General features: G+C 41.2%; 1 protein-coding gene across 1 annotated transcript in view; it reads left to right on the forward strand.

Annotated features, from left to right (window-relative positions):
• Positions 1-21,771, forward strand: part of LOC127432709 (low-density lipoprotein receptor-related protein 3-like) — a 29,623-nt gene that overhangs the window by 3,808 nt on the left and 4,044 nt on the right. Inside the window, exons 2-7 of the mRNA XM_051684111.1 lie at positions 2,199-2,337; positions 8,117-8,322; positions 13,509-13,903; positions 16,523-16,744; positions 17,826-18,298; positions 20,341-20,473. Of these exons, the coding sequence (XP_051540071.1) occupies positions 2,199-2,337; positions 8,117-8,322; positions 13,509-13,903; positions 16,523-16,744; positions 17,826-18,298; positions 20,341-20,473 (1,568 nt within the window). The remainder of the gene's footprint in view (positions 1-2,198; positions 2,338-8,116; positions 8,323-13,508; positions 13,904-16,522; positions 16,745-17,825; positions 18,299-20,340; positions 20,474-21,771) is intronic.

The raw sequence follows: 21,771 nt of genomic DNA on the forward strand, positions 1-21,771 counted from the left end.
GTGACATACCTTGAGACTCAACATCCTCAGAAGCGATATGTGCTTATATGTTGGGATTGCCTAAGGTATTCATCAGCTTCTAGATATCATGAATGAACAGTCTTATTATTTGTAATGTAAAAGCTGTGGTTGTGTGTGCGAAAGATCTGTGCTCATGCTACACGGTAATGAGTGAGAGAGAGGAGATGAAGAGAGAGAAATGATAGCTGCTGTCAACATCCAACTCAGAGTGAGATCAGAGGCTATATAGCCCAATACGGACCACTGGTATTAAAATGAATGGGAGAAATTGCCTGCCTTACAGGTAAAATAGCCAATCACCTTTTAGATATAGACATTGCCTATCAGTCAACTCGAGATTGATTTATAATGCATGCGCATTTGCTGAACCAGCCTGAAAAATAGTGTTTTTTTTTAGCATGATCTGAGCTAAAGAAGCACAATTTATGATATCATTGTTATCAGATTTTACTGCTGATTTGAAATATGTTCTTTGATCATAATCTTGACCAGCCGTTTTGGTGATTTCGGTCTTTCCCCATTTAAGTAGATAGGAACTATACATTTATGCTGCTTGATTGCATAAAAAGTAGCTGCCTAGCCTGCCCAGGAGGACACCTTTTTTTTTTTTTTTTTACTGGTGTCAAATTTGTACACACACATAAACAGGCACAGGTCTGTACTCTGTGCTGTCCCTTTTGATCTTTAGTCTGTAGCATCTTTAAACTGAAATGTGTAATTTCTGTGCCACTACTGTCACCAAATGCAATCGTAAATATAATTATGGTTTTAAACAGGTTTCCCGACAAGTCTCCCCCTGTCTTCCGTTGGTTGACAAGATAGTCCCAACTCAAACTCATGTCACTGGTTGAGCCAGTGTTGTTGTGTTAGGTTGTTACAGATGCTCAAACAAACAGAGGAATATTTTCAGCCACATTATTTTCACTTTATGGGAAAATCAGCTTACAAATAGCCTTACTGTTGTCTCTGGTACTGTAGAAAGTATTGGTACATCTAAAACAAATTGCACACTTCAGCTTTAAAATTATTTTCTACTAGAGGTACAATACGTTTACATACACTTTAAAAGTTAGATTTTAGTTGGACAAAAACAATAATTTGTCTTTTTAAAATGTCATGTATAGACATTAGTCTGACTGAAATCGTACCTGTCTGATTTTTGCAAAGTTAGACTAACAGACCTAAGTTACGCAACTGTAGCTCGGCTTTGTCCAGCATGTAAACATGCACTTTCTCAGCTTACATCCATCCTTCAAATATTCGATTACGCATTGGGTCTTGTACTCTTGGGCAGACAGATGAAGACTGCAGCTCTTCTAGGCAAAAACCTGCTGTAACTTGATAATAACTGCACATGTAAACAAACCGATAGGATGAGATGAGAAAATCATGATAAGGATTAGACAACAGTGAATAGTTTGCACTCACTTGCACGTTCAGTTTCTTCCTGTACTATTTCTGTTGCTTCCCAGACTATTTCCTTCTTGTCTAACTCTCTCTCTCTCTGTCCAAATGTATAATCATAAGTGCACACCCTCACACATTTTCCCCCTTAATTGAGTATTGTGTGCCAGTGAAATCCCACAGGCTCTCTTAAGTTAGTGGATCAAATTTCCTCCCATCATATATCTGTGAATACCTGTCCTGCACTCAGGAATCCATAAAGCCTCATGTGCATGTACTGTACTCATGTGTCTGTGGGTGTGTGTACAGGTTTGGGTGGTTTGCAAGGACATTTTTTTAGGTTACAAACTGGTAATTACAAAGGGTATTATACGTGTATTATGCGTGTATATAAATGTGGTTTATGAGGACATTTCTAGTGTTCCCTTAATTCAAATCGCTTAAAAAACATACTAAACAATGTTTTATTGAAAATGTAAAAATGCAGAAAGTTTTTTTTTTTTTTGTGAGGGTTAGGTTTAGGGGTAGGGTTAGGATTAGGGGATAGAATCTATAGTTTATACAGTATAAAAATCATTATATCTATGGAGAGTCCTCATAATGATAGCTGCACCAACGTGTGTGTGTGTGTGTGTGGCTTGAGAGAGAGGTAACAGACAGACCCCTGGGTGATATGTTGATGTCATTTTAATCACAGTGTGACAGCTATGGTCGTTCATGATTAATTCTGCCACACAAACAAACAATCCAAACGCTTTGTGTGTGTTCCTCAGCTGCTTGTGGCGGTAAATTGGAGTTACATACTGAGAGGAGAGGAGTGATCTACAGCCCATCCTGGCCCCTCAACTACCCGCCTGGAGTGAATTGCAGCTGGAACATACAGGGAAACCGCGGAGATGTGATCACAATCAGGTAAACACCATGATCTCTGTCACTCAGAGAGGTGATTAGATGAGGAGAAGCTCATTTATTTTCATTATTGTGATAAATTATTGGTTCTACAATATACGTACCCATGCGGCAAACATAATGAACAGTATTCATTGTTGTAAAACATGTCTTTTCTTGGTGACTTGATATGAGAGATAATGCTGTGTAATTGTATGGCACCTTTGTACAAAGCAAGAAAATGCTACATTTCTTAATCATCCATTTGTCACACCAACTTTCACACATTTGACCCCTGCAGTTTTACATTTTACATTTACTTATTTAGCATTCTGAAACTTTTTCCAAGAAAATGAGTTTTAGCTTGTTGATTTGCTTTAAATACCTTGGGACATTTTTAAAGGATGTATGGTATTACAGACCAATAACCAGCATAAGGTCTTTCCAAACCAATTAATTGATTCATGAATTTCAGTGTTTATAAGCCTGTTTGCAAGTGTGTACAGTGTGAATAGATCTGCACACTCTTGCATATGAAAATGCTTAGACTGCTTTATGGGGACTAGACTCTAGAGCAGTAGAGCTGACTGCAGGGATTTTATAATGTACTATTCCTTGCCTCTCCAAGCACTGGTATGCGTGTGTGTGTACAGGTTTTACTATAGTAAAAACTGAGATCACCTACGTTGTGAGGACCAGCCAGCGGACCTCACAAGGGAAATGGCATATTAAATGATGTTTTTTTGAAAATGTAAAAATGCAAAAAGGTTTCTTTGAGGGTTAGATTTAGGGGTAGGGTTAGGGGATAGAAATTATCATTAGATCTGTATAAAATCCATAAAATGCATGGACGTCTATTGGAGAGTCCCCACAATGATATAAAAACAAGTTTGTGTGTTTGTATGAATGGGTCTCTTCACTGCTTTAATGAAATTATCTAAAAGCATGACATCATTTGCAGGCCATTCCTTACTGAATGCTGGTCTAGCTGGTGGACCAACATATCCATGCTGTTCACCAGAAGAAGAAAAAATGCAAGTTAGCCACCATGGTCTTTCTAGTGAAGCTGGTGGTCCAAAGAAGTCTTGCTGTTTAAGCTAGTTAAGAAGCATGGTGAGGACACCCATGCCGTGGACCAGCATCCAAAACACAACATATGTGATGGTCTTTTCAACAGAGTTGTCTGCTTTGAATTTTTTTTAGAGAAAACAATGAGGAGAAAAAGAATGAAAGATCTTGTGAAGAGTATTTTACAGTATATCTCATTTTCCAGTGCTTGCTTATTGCTCATGCCTAAAAGCTGGAGAGGACATTTTTCTGGTATGCTCTATCAAACACATTTTCTCAAACAGATGGATATATGGATATCTGACGCATTCAGCTAGAAATAGGATGAGATGAAGAGTAAAATTAGCGAGAGAAGCTCTGAAATATTGTATTGATTGACAGCCAGAGGAGATTTTGAATGTCTCGTCATTGTATAGACTCTACAGCTGAGACAACAGAATTTTTAGACTGGGCTGGATCGTTATTGTGAGATTTTAATGACAACAGTGTTTATTAATGTATATATTATCATATTAATCAGAAGAGATGAAACTGCATTATTCTTCTGCATACTTATTGAATCAATGTATTTTTGGATTGCATTTTATGTGCTGTGCTTTTTGTAGACATTGCATTAAAGCATGGTAAACTGACGCAGCAGAAATGAGTGAAAATTATTATTTTCTACACTAATGCGAGTAAGCTTAAGTCATTCATTTTTACAGTGTGTGTGTGTGTGTGTGTGTTTCAGAGTGTTTCACCACTCAGATGATCAGGTTGAACTTCTTTAAGCAGCAATATTTGGAGAGATTATGCAGAAAAAAGAGAGAGTTGAGAAATATAATAAATTTGACAGGGCAATAAATGTGAGGAGAGCAATGTGGTAATGTTGTGAAGGTATTGGCTGCAAAAAGGCCCATTCCTCTGTATTGGTACTGGATTTGGATGCTGATTTATCTCTCAGTCAGGTATTTGTGTGTGTGTGGGCAGGTTTAAGTGGTTTACGAGGACTTTTTTTTAGGTTACAAACTGGTAATTACAAGGGTATTATGTTATAGATGTGGTTTATGAGGACATTTCTAATGTCCCCATAATTCAAATTACTTAAAAAACAAGTAAACGATGTTTTATTGAAAATGTAAAACTGCAGAAAGTTTTTGTGAGGGTTAGGTTTAGGGGTAGGGTTAGGGGATAGAATCTATAGTTTGTACAGTATAAAAATCATTATGTCAGAATCAGAATCAGAAAATTCAGAATCAGAATCAGCTTTATTGCCAAGTATGCTTACACATACAAGGAATTTGTCTTGGTGACAGGAGCTTCCAGTGTACAACAATACAAAAACAATACAAAAACAGCAGCAAGACATAGATAATAATAAAAATAAAAATGAGTTATACACATACGTACAGACACACACATACATACATACACACATACACATGGGTACTGCAAATCTAATACAATCTGTTATGTACAGTGTAAATACAAATCAAATGCAAATGTTTTTTTTTTTTTGTTGTTGTTTTTTTTTTCTTCAGAGGAATGAAATGGCGGAAGAGGTTGGATGTGTTGGATAAATATAGAAAGACTAAACTGTGTATTGCACATAGTTATTGCTCAATGGGGCAATTTAACTGTTCATGAGATGGATAGCCTGAGGGAAAAATCTGTTCCTGTGCCTGACGGTTCTGGTGCTCAGAGCTCTGAAGCGTCAGCCAGAAGGCAACAGTTCAAACTCATCATCATCTCGGATGAGGCCAATGACAGTGGTGTCGTCTGCAAACTTCAGGAGCTTGACAGAGGGGTCCTTGGCGATGCAGTCATTGGTGTAGAGGGAGAAGAGTAGTAGGGAGAGCACACATCCCTGGGGGGCACCAGTGTTGATTGTACAGGTGCTAGAAGTGAGTTTCCCCTGTCTCACAAGCTGCTGCCTGTCCGTCAGTAAGCTGGTAATCCACTGACAGATAGACATGGGAACAGAGAGTTGGTGTAATTTATTCTGGAGTATAGCTGGGATGATGGTGTTGAAAGCCGAACTGAAGTCCACAAAAAGGATCCTTGCATATGTCCCTGGTCTGTCCAGATGTTGCAGGATATGATGCAATCCTATGTTGACTGCATCATCCACAGACATGTTTGCTCGATAAGCAAATTGAAGGGGATCTAGAAAGGGTCCAGTGATGTTCTTCAGGTGGGCCAACACCAGTCTATCAAATGATTTCATGACCACAGACGTCAGGGTGACAGATCTGTAGTCATTAAGTCCTGTGATTTTTGGTTTCTTTGGGACAGGAATAATGATTGAGCGTTTGAAGCAGCATGGGACTTCAGACTGCTCCAGTGATCTATTGAAGATCTGTGTGAAGATGGGGGCCAGCTGGTTAGCACAGGATCGAAGACACGCTGGTGAGACGCTATCTGGGCCTGAAGCCTTCCTCGTCTTTTGTTTCCAAAAGACGCGGCTCACATCATCTTCACAGATCTTAAGTACAGGTTGAATAGCAGGAGGGGGGAGGAGGGGGGTTGCAGGAGGTGTTGGTGTTTGTGTGAAGTGAAGGTCAGAGTGGGTGTGGGGTGTGAGATTGGGCCTTTCAAATCTGCAGTAGAACACATTCAGGTTGTCAGCCAGTTGTTGGTTCCCTACAGGGTTGGGGGTAGGAGTCCTGTAATTTGTGAGTTGTTTCATGCCACTTCACACTGATGCAGGGTCGTTAGCTGAAAACTTGTTTTTTAGCTTCTCAGAGTATCTTCTTTTAGCCACTCTGATTTTCCTGTTCAGTGTGTTCCTGGCCTGATTGTACAAGACTTTATCCCCACCCCTGTAAGCATCCTCTTTGGCCTGATGAAGCTGCCTGAGCTCTGCTGTAAACCACGGTTTGTCATTGTTGAACTTTAAATAAGTCCTAGTAGGAATGCACATATCCTCACAGAAACTGATATATGATGTAACAGTATCTGTGAGCTCATCCAGGTCTGTGGCTGCAGCCTCAAAAACACTCCAATCCGTGCAATCGAAGCAGGCTTGTAGTTCCAGCTCTGCTTCATTGGTCCATCTCTTTACAGTCCTTACTACTGGCTTGGTTGATTTTAATTTCTGCCTGTAGGTTGGAAGAAGATGAACCAGACAGTGATCAGAGAGTCTCAAAGCTGCTCTAGGGACAGAGCGATATGCATCCTTTATTATTGTGTAACAATGATCCAGTATGCTCCTGTCTCTGGTGGGGCATGTGATGTGCTGTTTGTATTTGGGCAGTTCACTTGTGAGATTTGCTTTGTTAAAATCCCCAAGAATAATAATAACTGAGTCTGGGTATTGTTGTTCCGTGTCTGTGATTTGATCAGCCAGCTGTTGCAGCGCCGCATTCAAACACGTGTTTGGAGCGATATACACACTCACCAGAATAAATGAGGAAAACTCCCGCGGCGAGTAGAAAGGCTTACAGTTAATAAAGTTTTCAAATTCCAAATTAGGACAGCATATCCTCTTTAACGTTGTTACATCTGTACACCAGCTTTCATTGATATAAAAGCATGTTCCACCGCGTCTCGTTTTCCCCGTTAACCCCACGATGTGATCCGCTCTGGACAGCTGGAAGCCCGGCAGATGTAACACACTGTCCGGAATGGCTTCACTCAGCCAGGTTTCTGTGAAGCACAAGGCAGCAGAGTTTGAAAAGTCCTTGTTTGTACGGGTGAGGAGATGTATTTTGTCTGTTTTGTTAGGAAGAAAGCAGAAATTCGCTAAGTGAATATTCGGCAGCGCTGTTCGAAATCCGTGCCAACGGAGTTTGACCAGTGCACCAGCTCATCTCCCTTGCCTGCGACTCTTGAACAGCAGAGTTGCACCTCCAACTAAAATTTCTAGCAAAACATCTGAATATTTGAAAACCAGGAAAAGATTGTCTGGTATATGCTGTCGAATGTTCAGCAGTTCGTCTCTGTTAAAACTGACTTGAAAAAGATTACTAAACACAGGACAGACAAACAAACAAAAACAACAAAATAACTGAGGAGCTGCACACCGAGGCAGCCATCATCATGATGATGTCTATGGAGAGTCCTAATAATGATAGCTGCGCCAACATGTGTGTGTGTGTGTGTGTTTGTGTGTGTGTGGATGGAAATACAGGATGGAAATAAACACCTAAATAAGCCATTGCTGCAGTGAGGGATTGAGTTTTAACTTGAGGGTGTCAACATTAGATGTCAACTGATAGTGGAATATGCAGATGCGATAACTAAGATGGTGGAAAAGACCAATAACCGATTAATATGCCTACAGTTTTTAGAATTCATTTATAGTATATTGGTCTAACTCTAGTCAAAATGAAGTTTATTTCAAAAAATTAACTATCTTTTGAAATTTTATATTATCATGCAGATTTCTGTAATTTTATAAAACAGCATGAAATGGTTTGAAGTGACAAAACAACTGATGCCAAAAAACTTCACAAATTTACTAGAATAAAATGGAAAAACACAAAAAGGGCTCCATGAGGAGAGGAATTAAACAGGACTCATGCATATGCATGCATATCATTGTGGTGTTAGAACATAATTTTAGAACATATTCATTTGAAAATTACTATTTATCTTTTTTTTTTATTATTCACTGAATGAATGTGGTTCTGCAACATGCTGCAACTAGCAGTTTTCAGTATTTAAGAAAAATCCCACACTAGTCAGAGGAGTGTTCATAGAACTGCAGAGATTTCACCCCATGTATTAAGCTGCATCTGTTTACTATGTGCAGTTTCCACAGCTTTGATATAGAGGACACAAGGGACTGCAGGGGTGACTGGCTGTTGCTCGGCCCCACATGGAAAGCAGAGTATCGGTTCTGTGGCTCTGCTCTTCCTCCTCCCTTCATCTCCTCCAGTGGACGAGTCTGGGTCTACTTCCACTCTCATGCCAACAGTTCTGGACAGGCACAGGGCTTCAGACTGTCCTACATACGAGGTGGGTGAGCTAAGAATATATATATTTATTTTTAATTAGAACCCATTACCGGAACTGTTTACTCAAAAATGAATCATTTACTCACCCTCATGTTGTTCCAGACATGTATGACTTTCTTTCTTCTTTAGAACAAAGAAAAATATGTTTTTGAGAATGTTTACTCTGTTCTTTCTATCTACCTTTTTCCTACATCTTGTGATGCTTTGCGTGAAATATGGGCATTAAGATGTTGATATTAAACACACTAAAGAAGAGTGAAAATCTTGTGTATGTATATGTACAGCCTGATCTCACATAAAAATCGGCAAGTGTGTGCTGACTTTTCTTTAGCCGAAATATGTTGACCGAATTTGAAAACACTGCCTCCAGAGGCTAAAGCGGTAAATGTTTCAGAGCATATAAACAAGTGTGACATCCATTTATATCCAGGAGAGATCGCCAGAAGCCAGTTGTAAAAATAATTGTTTTCAGCTGAACAGGGTGTAAAACAGTGAAGAGAAATGATTATTTTTGTCACATATTCCCTGTTGTTTGTTTTGACTTTTATGTTGAAATTCTGGTTTAGTTCCCTGTTCCTGTTTCCTGTTAGTTTTGTAGTCCTTTGTAGTTTCTTTTCATGATTGGTTTTCCCCTGATTGTTTCCCCAGGTGTTCCTCATTCCCTTGTTTTCCCTTGTGTATTTAAGCCCTTGTTTTCCCCTGGTTTTTTGTCAGTCTTCATTTGTATTATGCTGTTCTTTGTTCCCTGTGTTTTGTTTCATTATGTTCTGAGTTACCTGGTTTAATTTTGTTTTATTAAAAAAAACGATGCATTTAGATCCTCATTCCTCTCCTGTCTCGTCACAGAAAGACTGACCGAGAAATGGATCTAGCGGCCGTCAGGATTCTACTCCTTCAGCAAGGGGATTGTCCAGTTGAGGATCACGCCCGTGAGTTTTTAGAGCTGGCAAACGTAGTGCACTATCCAGACCGCTCTTTGGTGGTTTTCTTCCGGGCCGGTCTGAATAGTGCACTGAGGGAACTCATGCCTCCGGCTGATCCTCACTGGACACTCGGTGATTTTGTGGAGAAGGCTCTGGAACTTAGCAGTTCCCCTTATGCAGTGGATTATGGCGGGAACCCTGGGCCAAAACCTGCGTCCACGGCCCCTGTCTCGAAGCCTTCCACGGCCCCTGTCTTGAAGTTGTATGATCTGCCACTGATGTCGGTGCATAGGTCCATGAAGACCCGATCTCAAAAATTGTCTGCATGCACTATCCAGACCGCTCTCTGGTGGTTTTCTTCCGGGCCGGTCTGAATATTGCACTGAGGGAACTCGTGCCTCCGGCTGATCCTCACTGGACGCTCGGTGATTATGTGGAGAAGGCTCTGGAACTTAGCGGTTCCCCTTATAAAGTGGATTATGGCGGGAACCCCAGGCCAAAACCTGCGTCCATGGCCCCTTTCTCGAAGTTGTATGATCTGCCACTGATGTCGGTGCGTAGGTCCATGAAGACACTACCTCAAATTGTCTGCGCCCATGCCTGCCACGGTCAACGAGCCAGCGCCCACGCCTGCCACGGTCAACAAGTTGCCAGCCTCGTCCTTCCCAGAGCCAGCGTTGCCAACTCTGGCCATCCAGAGGAGGAGGAAGAGAAGAAATGTTTCCGTTCCCGAGTCTCATCCCCTGTTCACGACCACGGAGGTCGTTCCCGAGTCTCATCCCCTGTTCACGACCACGGAGGTCGTTCCCGAGTCGCTGCCCATGCCCACGACCACGGAGGTCGTTCCCGAGTCTCTGCCCATGCCCACGACCACGGAGGTCATTTCCCATTCATCCAGGACTCTTTGTCTCGAGCCTCCCATGGCTCTGCCTTCCATGGCTTGGCCGACGAGCCTCCCATGGCTCAGTAATCCATGGCTCCACCCCAGAGACTATTTTTCCCAGCGGCTCTGCCCGCTCCCCCAGAGACTATTCCTACAGCGGCTCTGCCGCCTGACCCTGTCTCGGCCCTGCGGCCGCCTCCCAGGCCTTCTGACCCTGACACAGTCCCCACCTTGAGGTCTTCTCCCTGGTCCCCTGGCCGTCCGCCTGATCTGCTCTGGTCTCCCTGGTCCCCTGGCCGTCCGCCTGATCTGCTCTGGTCTCCCTGGTCCCCTGGCCGTCCGCCTGTTCTGCTCTGGTCTCCTTGGTCTCCTGGCCGTCCACCTGATCTGCTCTGGTCTACTTGGTCCTCCGAGCCTGCAGCGTCGCCCTGGCTCTCCATCCCTCTGGCTCCGCTTTGGTTTCGAGCCTCCCAGACTTTGCCTTGTTCCTCTGCTCCCCTTGCCCCTTGTGTAGTTTGTTTTGACTTATGTTGAAATTCTGGTTTAGTTCCCTGTTCCTGTTTCCTGTTAGTTTTGTAATACTTTGTAGTTTCTTTTCATGATTGGTTTTCCTCTGTTTCCCTAGGTGTTCCTCATTCCCTTGTTTTCCCTTGTGTATTTAAGCCCTTGTTTTGCCCTGGTTTTTTGTCAGTCATCATCTGTATTATGCTGTGCTTTGTTCCCTGTGTTTTGTTTCATTATGTTCTGAGTTACCTGGTTTACTTTTGTTTTATTAAAAAAGGCTGCACTTAGATCCTCATTCCTCTCCTGTCTCGTCACAATTTTATTTAATCTACCCCCCCAACCAAAACCCAACTCTAACCCTAGCCATTAGTAGAGACAAAATGCAATGTTAGGGACAGAAATGCAACCACCTTATGCTCGTGATTGTTTATACAAATGTGATTACTTCCTCGTTTGATTGGGGATTGAAGTGGTCTCCCATGCAACTGACGCAACACGCTACCAGTTGAGCCATGAGGGAGAGTAACTGCATGTGAGCCGTTCCAAATATGTCCGATGGGAGAGAGGGCATGTCAAGTTGGCATACTGTTGCCGATCCTAGGGTAACGGACTTTTTGGAAACAGCATATCGACTTCCTGTGTGATCATGTTGATATGTAAGTGCTTTTTCAAATTTTCTAATTGGATGGTTATTTTCTTTTAAAGCCACACATAACCAGCAATGTTAAAACTCTTGTTTTAGTGTTCTGGTTGATTGACAGGTGAGGGGTGATGCTTCCCTGCTGTCTGGGAAGCTTCAGGACTGTGTTTACACTTCAAATGCAATGTGGGCACATGCATTTTTAACTACCTCTGTATGCGGTTTTTGTGATCCAATCATAAATGTTTTGCACTGTAGCCGGAGCTAGCTAATAAAGACTTCTGGCGGAAGTCGTACCCACATAAGTTTCTGCAGTAAGACCCTCATGGAAATGGTGGATACAACAAAAAAAACAAAGTACCATAAAAGTAGTCCATTAGACTCATGCTCTATTTTTCAAGTCTTCTTAATCTGAAGCCATACGATAGCTTTGTGTATTACAGACAGAAATTTACTGCATGTCATTATTCTCCTCTGCCGTTGCTCTAAAATCTCATTCACGTTTGCGCACTGTGACGAAGAGGAGGGTGGGGCCGGGCCATGACTACGCACGCCCGGCCCTCAATCGGGCTAATCAGCGGAGGAGAGGGATAAGTGCAGCAGGATGCGGCGGTTTGAGAGAGAGAGAGCCACATGCAGCTGCTGTGTGTGTGTTTGTGTTGTGTGTCTTTTTGTTTAAGTTTAAATTAAAATATTGCTTTGACTGTTGGGCCGGTTCCTGCCACCTCCTTTCCCATTTTTAACCCTGTAACATTGGTGCCGAAACCCGGGAAGGAGGAGATATGTGCTGTCCTGGAGTCCTCGCCACTGCCATCCACCCAAAGGGGCAGCTGCTGCCTGCGAGGGGAGGAGGGGCTCGCTGCCTGCTACCTGGGCTGGTGGAGCCGCTGCCAGGGACAGAGGGGCTCCCTACCAGCCGCCAAAACACGGAGGGCCGTTCCATTCGCCAGGGATCAGAGGACATGCTCCGGTCCACCCAGGGAGGAGCGGCTGTCGTCCGCCAGAGGGTGGAGGAGTGATCGAGGACCAGGCGACAGTGTGTCTGGGAACCGGCGAGCAAGTTTTTTTTTTTTCTCTCTTCTCTCTCTCACTGTCGCACATCCTTGCCCTTTCCCTCTCCTCTCCTCTCCTCCTTTTTATTTTTTTATTTTTTACATTTTTTTTTCCCCTTGTCCCCCTCCCCAGCTCTAGAGAGGCGGGGAAAAGCCTGCCGGCAGGCGGGGCCTAAAAGGTATTTCCCATTTTTAACCCTGTCACACGCACATTCAAACCTGACGTCTCAAGGCATGTCAAATGTCATTAGTTCTTGCATGTCTCATAATCAATTGTCATACGCCAAGTTTGAATGTATGCATTCTGTCGTTCATTTTCAAATGATGTCACATTTTCACTTTTGGGTGAACTGTTCTTTCAAGACTATAAATCAAAGTACAATGTTTAGAAAAATAGTGGTGATGAAAAACATCTCTTATTAGGCTCTATATTTTGAGGTTTAATATCGAACTATTGGACATTCGTGTATGCATTTTCTATTTAAGTAAAAAACAAAAAACAATTCAGATTTTGTTGTAATCATACATTTGTATACAAAGCAGTATACATAAATTCTACATTAGACATATCTTCTGAATCTTGAGTTTCATACAGCAGTATATAGATTTACTGCTTGCACAGATTCACCAACCAAGCGAATGCAGGCTTGGCAGATCAATAGTGTATGGCCATAGAGCCATGATGAAAGTTACTCTATGGAACACTAATGCTTTGTGCCACTTGTTACTTAATGTACTGTGAGAACTGATGTGTATATTTGGGTTGCACTAATGCCAGTGTGTGTTAGAGAGATATCCGCTGTTGATTACTTAGTTGGATCTAATATGTAATTAATAATGATGAAGGAGATAATGGGCTGTCATTGCTCAACTCCACAGGGTTTGAGTGTGTGTGTTCATGTCAGTGAGGCTGTGCGTGTGGGAGGGGTGAAATGCTGTGTTAGTGCTTTTTCCTTAGAGGTGCTGTTAAATCAATAATGCTGAATGGCTGTGTTTGTTAAGCTGTCACCGGGCAAACATGATCTGCAGAGTGGGTAGATTTGATTGGCTTGTTTCTGCAAAGTGCCTGTGTTTATGTGTGTGTCAGTGCTTATGTGCATAGAAGACTCAGATCTCTCTTCATCTCTTTGTGTCTGTCTGTTTGTCTGTCTCTGTCTTTCTCTGTTTGTTTGTTTCTCATGTTAGGCCGGTTGGGTCAGAGCAGCTGTGAGAATGATGAGTATTTATGTGGAAACGGTAAGTGTGTTCCACATTCTTGGCGCTGTAACGGATTGGATGAGTGTGGAGACAAAACTGATGAAAGAAGCTGTGCCCCCCCACCCACACCTGCCCAAGCAAGTCTGTGTCCACCAGGAACCTTGCAGTGCTCGGATATCCAGTCCACCCACTGCCTACCGGTGTTTCTGCAATGTGATGGGGCCCGGGACTGCCCCGACGGATCAGATGAGGCTCACTGCCCAGACACTTCCTGCGGAAAACACTTTGTCAACTTCTATGGAACATTTGCATCGCCTGACTTTTTCCGTCCAAACAGGAGCGGGGGCACAGATCTTCACTGCACATGGTTCCTAGACACACAAGTACGATGTGAAACTTGGCTGAAACGTTTTCTAAAGCTTACTGTAGCTGTCTTTAAAGGTGCTATATGTAAGATTGACAACAAGCATTTGAAATGGGTGCTGCAGTCCAAATTCAAAATATTGGAAATTTGTCTGCCCTGTCCCAGACTCGAAGCTCATGCGGGTTGCCAGAATGAGGACACGCAAATTAGCCAACTCAGTATCCGTTTTAAAGGATTTCTGGGCTTTAAGCTGTCTCCATCTTCCAAAGGCATCTCCAATATTTATCCTTGTTTTATTACATCTCTGGTCAGGGTGGTTTTTAGACAGATGGCAAGGCTTTTTAGGTCGGGTGGAATCTGTTATCTCTGATCCAGTTCGTTTGCCGGCTTCTATGGCTGCAGCACACAGTGTTGTTTGCCTGCAAACTTGTTCAAATCTGGCAACCCGGTGGTGTCAAAATACTATTAGTGAGTGGGCAGTGGGCGGGATCACACAGACCAAAACATAAACAGAAATTCGGCCCGGAATGGAAACTTAAAAGTAGAATATACTGGCTGTAGCATTGTTATCGGAGAAGCCAGTTTTTCAACTTAGCATGTTTCCTAATTCTCTAATGACATATTATGGTCATTTTATGATTTATTACAGTAAAAATATAATATATAGCACCTTTAAAAGTGCACTCAGTAATTTTTTTTTCTCATTAAACATTTTTAGACAAAGAAATTAATAGTACTTATATAAAATATGTTTAAAATGATGTACTGGCTCATAAAGAGAGACTGTAAAGACTCCAGTCATATCAGTAGCCACATAAAGCTGTTTTATTTTACATGGAGTGGATCGCCTCGTGGCATCATGTTCAGAACACCTAATCAGCCGAATACATTTATTTACTTATCTAATATTAAAGGGATAGTTCACCCAAAAATGAAAATTATCTCATTATTTACTCACCCTCATGATATCCCAGATGTGTATGACTTACTTTCTTCACCACAACACATTTGAAGAAAAATAGAAAAATATCTTATCTCAGTAAGTCCTTAAAATGCAAATGAATGGCGATTTCTCTTTTTAAGCTCCAAAAATCACAGACAGTTGGCATAAAAGTCATCGATACGACTCCAGTGGTTAAATTAATGTCTTCTAAAGCGATACGATCACTTTTGTGCAAAAAAAGATAAATATTTAAGTACTTTTTTAACTCTAAATCATCACTTCTGGTCAGCAGTGGTATGCGCGTGTGACGTAATTGCGTTGGCACATGCGACACACATGGAAGAGCAGCACTGTTTACAGCTGAGTAGGAGGAACACTGTACAGAAGCTTCACTGATTTTGGTTTAGATCTGTTATTATCTGGTTCTTTACTCACAATGGCAATTTGTGTGCTTATCCTGGATGTCACAACCGAGACGAGAACGTGAGATTTCATCTGTATCATGGCAACGCGAATACATCACAGGAGAGACCACGTGAACTCAGAGCTCTCGTGAAGCTTACTGGATGCATTGGAATATAGTTAAAAAGTACTTTAATATCTTCTAATATTAGAAGATAATTTAACCGCTAGAGCCATATGGATGACGTTTATGACTGTCTTTGATTTTTGGAGCTTCAAAAGTTGGATCACCATTCACTTACATTTTAAGGACCTACTGAGCTGAGATAATTTTCGAATTTTTTTTTTCCAAATTTGTTCTGCTAAAGAAAGTAATACATACCTGGGATATCATGAGGGTGAGTAAATAATGAGAGAATTTTCAATTTTGGGTGAACGATCCCTTTAAATATTTACATAATATATCATATTAACTAATATTATTGTACAGTTATTGGACACTTTTAATGGCAGAATAAATCATGGCTGATTGGAAGGTCCGTATTTCAACAGTGGCATCAGTAACCGAAAACTTGCATTTGCATGATTCTGCATCCACATGTCTAGTTTTCAGTATAAGTCTAAGGCCAGAAACATACTTTATGCAAGTCTGCCTACAGAGATGCGAGTGCATGACCACCGCATTTCCAGCGTGCGGTCCGGTTGAACATGCTTAACGTGTGTTCCAGCATTACTATGGTGGTAACAAACCTCAGTACATAGAGGGCGATAGAGTTTCCTTCAAAAGTCTATGTCATTTAACTAGATGTGCTATTATTCAGGCAAGTGGCTATAAATATATTGACTTAACTTACTTGCTCAACAATAATTTGTTTAGAATGTTGCTTTGCCATAACCGTGGTTGACTTGAAAGTGAAGACACACTTTCACACTAATGTCCACAATCGTGCCCCTTGCAGCAACATTGAGAATGCATCGTGTACTTCCGTTGTGTTATGAATTGGGATCTGGCACATTTTGTAACGCAGCAAGGCACAAAATCAAGCTTGCATAGCTAAAGCATCTGCTTTCACGTACTTGGAGCATGAGCGTTGAGTGTGTTTCGACCTTAGGACAACTACTAAATCAGCCAGTGCAACAAAAAAAAAAATGTATGGAGTGTACCTTTTAATATTTCATTTGGCTGTAGAATCTCGGTAAATTTAATTGTCATTTTAGGTAGGAAAAAAGACTTTGTAGCCCTCCTCATTAAATCATTTACAGATTTCTACTTGACTTGTTTTGCTGCTTCAGGATCCAAAGCCGTTGGTGTTGCAGGTGGACCTACAGCTGGGTGTGGGAGACTCTGTGCGAGTTTACGATGGTCTGGGAGAGCATGCAGAACGTCTTCTGCAGAGTCTCTCTCACCATAACAACCACAGACGAGCCATGCTGGAGTCTTCCCAGGGACAGATGAGTGTATTCTACCACGCTAAACCATACAGCCCTGGACACGGCTTCAATGCCACCTACCAGGTCTCTCCTTCCCTCACTTGGTGATTCTGGTCACTGTTGTTTCTGGTCTGCCTTAAGATTTTTGCTGTGTACACTGAAAAAAAAAAAAAGGCTTTTTGAAAATAGTAAAACAATGAATTTATTGAAGTTAATATTTAAAACAACAGAAACACTCTGCAAATGGAACAAAACAAAGCACACTTTGGCCACGGCCACACTAATATGTTTTGAAAACGCATTGACTTTGCCATCTCTCATCCACATTGGAACACGCCGTTTACCAAAAACTTTCAAAAACGCACTCTAGTAACAAATACTTTGGAAAACGATGACATTAGGAGAGTTTTCAACTGAAAATATTTTAGTGTGGATGTGGTTTTGTAGAATTATCTTATAGCAAGTACTCACATTGACATTTTAAAATGGACATCTTGACATCCCATTTTGAGGAATTTCGAATGAAATGTAAGACTTTTGTTTAGTTCAAAGCAAGTTCTATAGTGAGCTTATTTTGTACTGATTTAATACATTTGATTAGCATGTGCATTTTCAGGTAATCGTACTATGAGTTCAGTGGTGTTAGTACATTTTTATATTTTTCTAAAAAAACAATACAGTACTGATACTTATACTGTCGTTGTCTGTTTTGTTTGAAAGCTTTGCATTATTAAAGGAATGTTCCGGGTTCAAAACAAGTTAAGCTCAATCAACAGCATTTGTTGCATAATGTTGATTACCACAAAAATGTATTTCGACTCATCCCTCCTCCTCTTAAAAAAAAGCAAAAGTCAAGTTACAGTAAGGCACTTACAATGAAAGTGAATGGGGCCAGTTTTTGGAGAGTTTAAAAGCAGAAATGTGAAGCTTATAATTTTATAAAAGTAACATTGTCAATAGCATATTTTTGTTAAGAACAAGATTAGCATTATTTCCTAATAGGTAGATTTACAGTTTTTAAAGACTGTGTAAGAAGAGCAACAGGTTCACAATTCAATATGTATTAGTGTGTTTTTCTATACATATCATCATGACATTTTGTCATCCAGTAGAGCTTTTATTGTTTATGTTTAGAGCTCTGACTGATACATTTCTCTATCTGCAGGTTAAGGGATATTGCTTTCCAGGTGAGCATCCCTGCGGCACAGATGAGGGCTGTTACTCTGACCTCCAGCATTGTGATGGCTACTGGCACTGTCCTGGGGGACGTGATGAGGAGGACTGCCCACTGTGCCAACCGGGCGAGTATCCCTGCGAGGGTGGCAGTGGGTTGTGTTACCCGGCCTCTGAAAGGTGTAACAACCAGAAGAAGTGCCCAGAAGGCTCCGATGAGAAGAACTGCTTCGACTGTCAGCCCGGAAACTTCCACTGTGGAACCAACCTGTGCATCTTTGAGACGTGGCGGTGCGATGGGCAGGAGGACTGTCTCGATGGCAGTGATGAAAGAGACTGTCTGGCCTCTGTACCCAGGAAAGTGATCACAGCAGCTCTGATTGGCAGCTTGGTCTGTGGCCTGCTGCTGGTCATTGCACTGGGATGTGCCTTTAAACTCTACTCGCTCAGGACAAGAGAGTACAGGTTAGGGAGATGTGGTCCTTTCTTTCTTTCTTTCTTTCTTTCTTTCTTTCTTTCTTATTTAATTTACATTGTCCCTGCATTGAAACTCATACACAGGGTTCCCATGGTCATAGAAATCTGAAATATCATGGATATCAGTGTTTTCCAGGCCTGGAAAAGTCATGGAAATTAAAGGGAAAGTTCCCCCAAAGTGAGAATTCTGTCATAATTTACTCACCCTCATGTTGTTCAAAACCAGTATTAGTTTCTTTCATCAATGAGATAAAAATAAATGTAGAATGTAACAAAGAATGACAGTCTCAGTCACCATTCACTTTATTTGTATGGGAAAAAAAAAAAAGATGCAATGATGGTAAATGGTGAATGGGACTAACATACTATTTAACATCTACTTTTGTGTTCCATGGAAGAAAGAAAGTCAAATGGGTTTGGAACAACATGAGGGTGAGTAAATGATGACAGAAGTGTAATTTGTGGGTGAACTATCCCTTCAATAAAATCTTAAAATATTGGAAATTTGTATAATGAATATACATTTTTCTAGTTATGCTCTGTTCTTAAAAATCATTTTAGATATTGGAAAAAATATATTTCTGTTGTGTAGTGATGTCCAATGTTTGAGCGAATTGTTCTTTTGATTCAATTATTTCATTGAATCAATTGAATTAGTTCACAGATCAGACTGAAAGATTCATTAACAGATCATCACTGAACTTAAGGATTTCCAAAAATCCCCATCCAGTCATTAAAAATGGACTGGAAATGCCATGAAACCATCATGGAAATTCAAAGTGTGGAAACTCATACAGAAAAATTGGTCAGAATTGTTTTTGAAGATCCTTGGAGCCTTCTTTATTTTCTGTCAAAGTATATTGTGCTCACAATATATAATTCACAATTTAAGACAACATTTATATGGTTTGTTTTGCTCTTTTTTTCTTCCTCCTTTGCTCTCTCAGTCTTTGTCTTCCTGTTTATTCCTTTGCTGATTTTTGTTTCTTATTTTGTGCCGAATCATTTTGCCTCCTAGTCAGAAACACACATAGTCAGTGGTGACTATATGCTTTAATCTTGAAGTAGTATTGCAAGCTAGAAGCCCAAGTTGATGCAAAAGAGAGAAAGAAAGTGAGCATGATGAGGAGAGGACCATACACCGCTGGATGATTTACACACCCTTGTGCCACTTTAAACATAATTGGATTCTGCAGTAACGGCCCAGATGCTGCTCTGGGGGGTCATGCAGAGCTTTTCTCGTATAAGCCTTGTAACGACACAGCAGAATCCCAGATTCAGCACTTTATCAAACTGTCAAACTACCACAGTGTTAAGGAACAGCTCCTGGTGATTCTCAGGATGTTATGAAGCGCAGTAGTTTACATTTTAGGCTGTTTGTACACAGTTGTTTTGATTGTCTGGTCTGAGCCTGAGTTGGATTCCACCCTCTCCTCCTGCTCCCGCATGTCTCTTCTCACACTATATTATGTGGCTCTGGACCGTGGTACGTTTTCGTCATCAGTGTTTGTACCACCTGAGTACTAGTGGCGGCTGTTTACTACTGTAAATAGGTAACGACTCAGGAGGAGAAGACACCTGCAACACTTCTTTATTGATAGTGTAGTCCATTTGCTTTCACTGCAAAAATGTAACACTCAAAAAATGGCACTTGCATCTGTCTTCTATGAACGCAATGTAAGAAATGCGAAAAATTTGACTTTCTTGCAATTTCAGTGGTTTCAGTGGAGACGAGCAGCAATGAGAAATACATTAAAATATAAAAGTCAATACATGCCAACCACATATTTCAAGTGGACTCATTTCAAGTAGTGTTTGGCTTTCACACCAACCAAACAAATCAAACTCTAACCTCGATCACCTCAAGTCTAAACCAAAACCTCTGTTGTGAAAGCACCTTTAAAGAAGCCTCTTTTTTTTTTTTTCGTCTTTTTTTTTCGAAAGCGTTTATCAGCATCAAATTATTTTTGTAAAACAGCTTGATCTGTGGTCATCTTTTTCTGATTTATCTCTTCTACCCACGTCACTAGAGCCTTTGAAACCCAGATGACTCGACTAGAGGCGGAGTTTGTTCAGAGAGAGGCTCCACCCTCTTATGGTCAACTGATAGCACAAGGACTCATACCTCCAGTTGATGACTTCCCAGCGTACAATCCCACACAGGTTCGCAAAATGCAAATATTCTCTATCTCATCTTGAAGTAAGCAGTGAGTTAGGATGCATGTAAGGTATTTTAATTATGTAATAAAAAGGCAAAGGCTATCCCCATGCTAATATTAAGAATATCAAGGAAAACGGGGGGCCTGGGTAGCTCAGCAAGTCAAGACGCTGACTACCACCCCTGGAGTTCACAAGTTCGAATCCCAGGGCGTGTTATGTGACTCCAGCCAGGTCTCCTAAGCAATCAAATTGGCCCGGTTGCTGGGGAGGGTAGAGTCACATGGGGTAACCTCCTTGTGGTCGCTATAATGTGGTTCTCGCTTTCGGTGGGGCGCGTGGTGAGTTGTGCGGATGCCGCGGTGGGTGGCGTGAAGCCTCCACATGCGCTATGTCTCCGCGGTAACGCGCTCAACAAGCCATGTGATAAGATGCGCGGATTGACGGTCTCAGACGCGAAGGCAACTGAGATTCGTCCTCTGCCACCCAGATTGAGGTGAGTCACTATGCCACCACAAGGACTTAGAGTCTATTGGGAATTGGGCATTTCAAATTGGGGAGAAAAAGGGGAGAAAATCCACAAGGATTTAATATCAAGGAAAGTCAAGTCAAGTTACACATATACAGTGCAATTTACAAACTATAATCTAGATTTGAAAATAATTTCCCCAGTATTTTGAGTGTTTCTGGTACATTTAATCTACATTTACACAGTAAAGGAATAGTTCACCCATAAATGAGAACCCTCTCATCATTCACTCACCCTTATGCCATCTCAGACTCGTTTGATTTTCTTTCTTGCGGAAGGCAAGGCAAGTTTATTTATATAGCACTTTTCATACACAATATTAATTCAAAATGATTTACATAGAAATGAAAAAGAAAATACAAGATACATAAAAATCCATTTTAAAACCAATTAAAGCTGATGTATGTAACTTTCTCTGTGTTAAAATACTTTCTCCTAAGTAATCCATTCATAGGTTAATTTTCTTGAAAACTGCAAGCATTCTTTCTCTCTGGCACTTTGAAAATTCCTGTGTTTGTTTAGAGCGACCCACTTAGACCCACCTAACAATGCTGCTCAACTAATGCCACGAGTTGAGGGTGGGACTATCACTTTGTTTGACTAAAGGCCGACAGGGGGCGTATTCAGAAAGCTGTTTTGAAAATAAAGTTTATTTTTGCAATTCTGTTTGGTAGCGCTATTGGTGCAGAAATTACATACTTCAGCTTTAAGAACAAGAAATAAAAATAAGAATAATAAATTGACATTTTAATTAAAAACACAAATACAAATGAAA

This window comes from Myxocyprinus asiaticus, chromosome 1 (assembly GCF_019703515.2).
Source record: "Myxocyprinus asiaticus isolate MX2 ecotype Aquarium Trade chromosome 1, UBuf_Myxa_2, whole genome shotgun sequence".
Lineage (NCBI taxonomy): Eukaryota > Metazoa > Chordata > Actinopteri > Cypriniformes > Catostomidae > Myxocyprinus > Myxocyprinus asiaticus.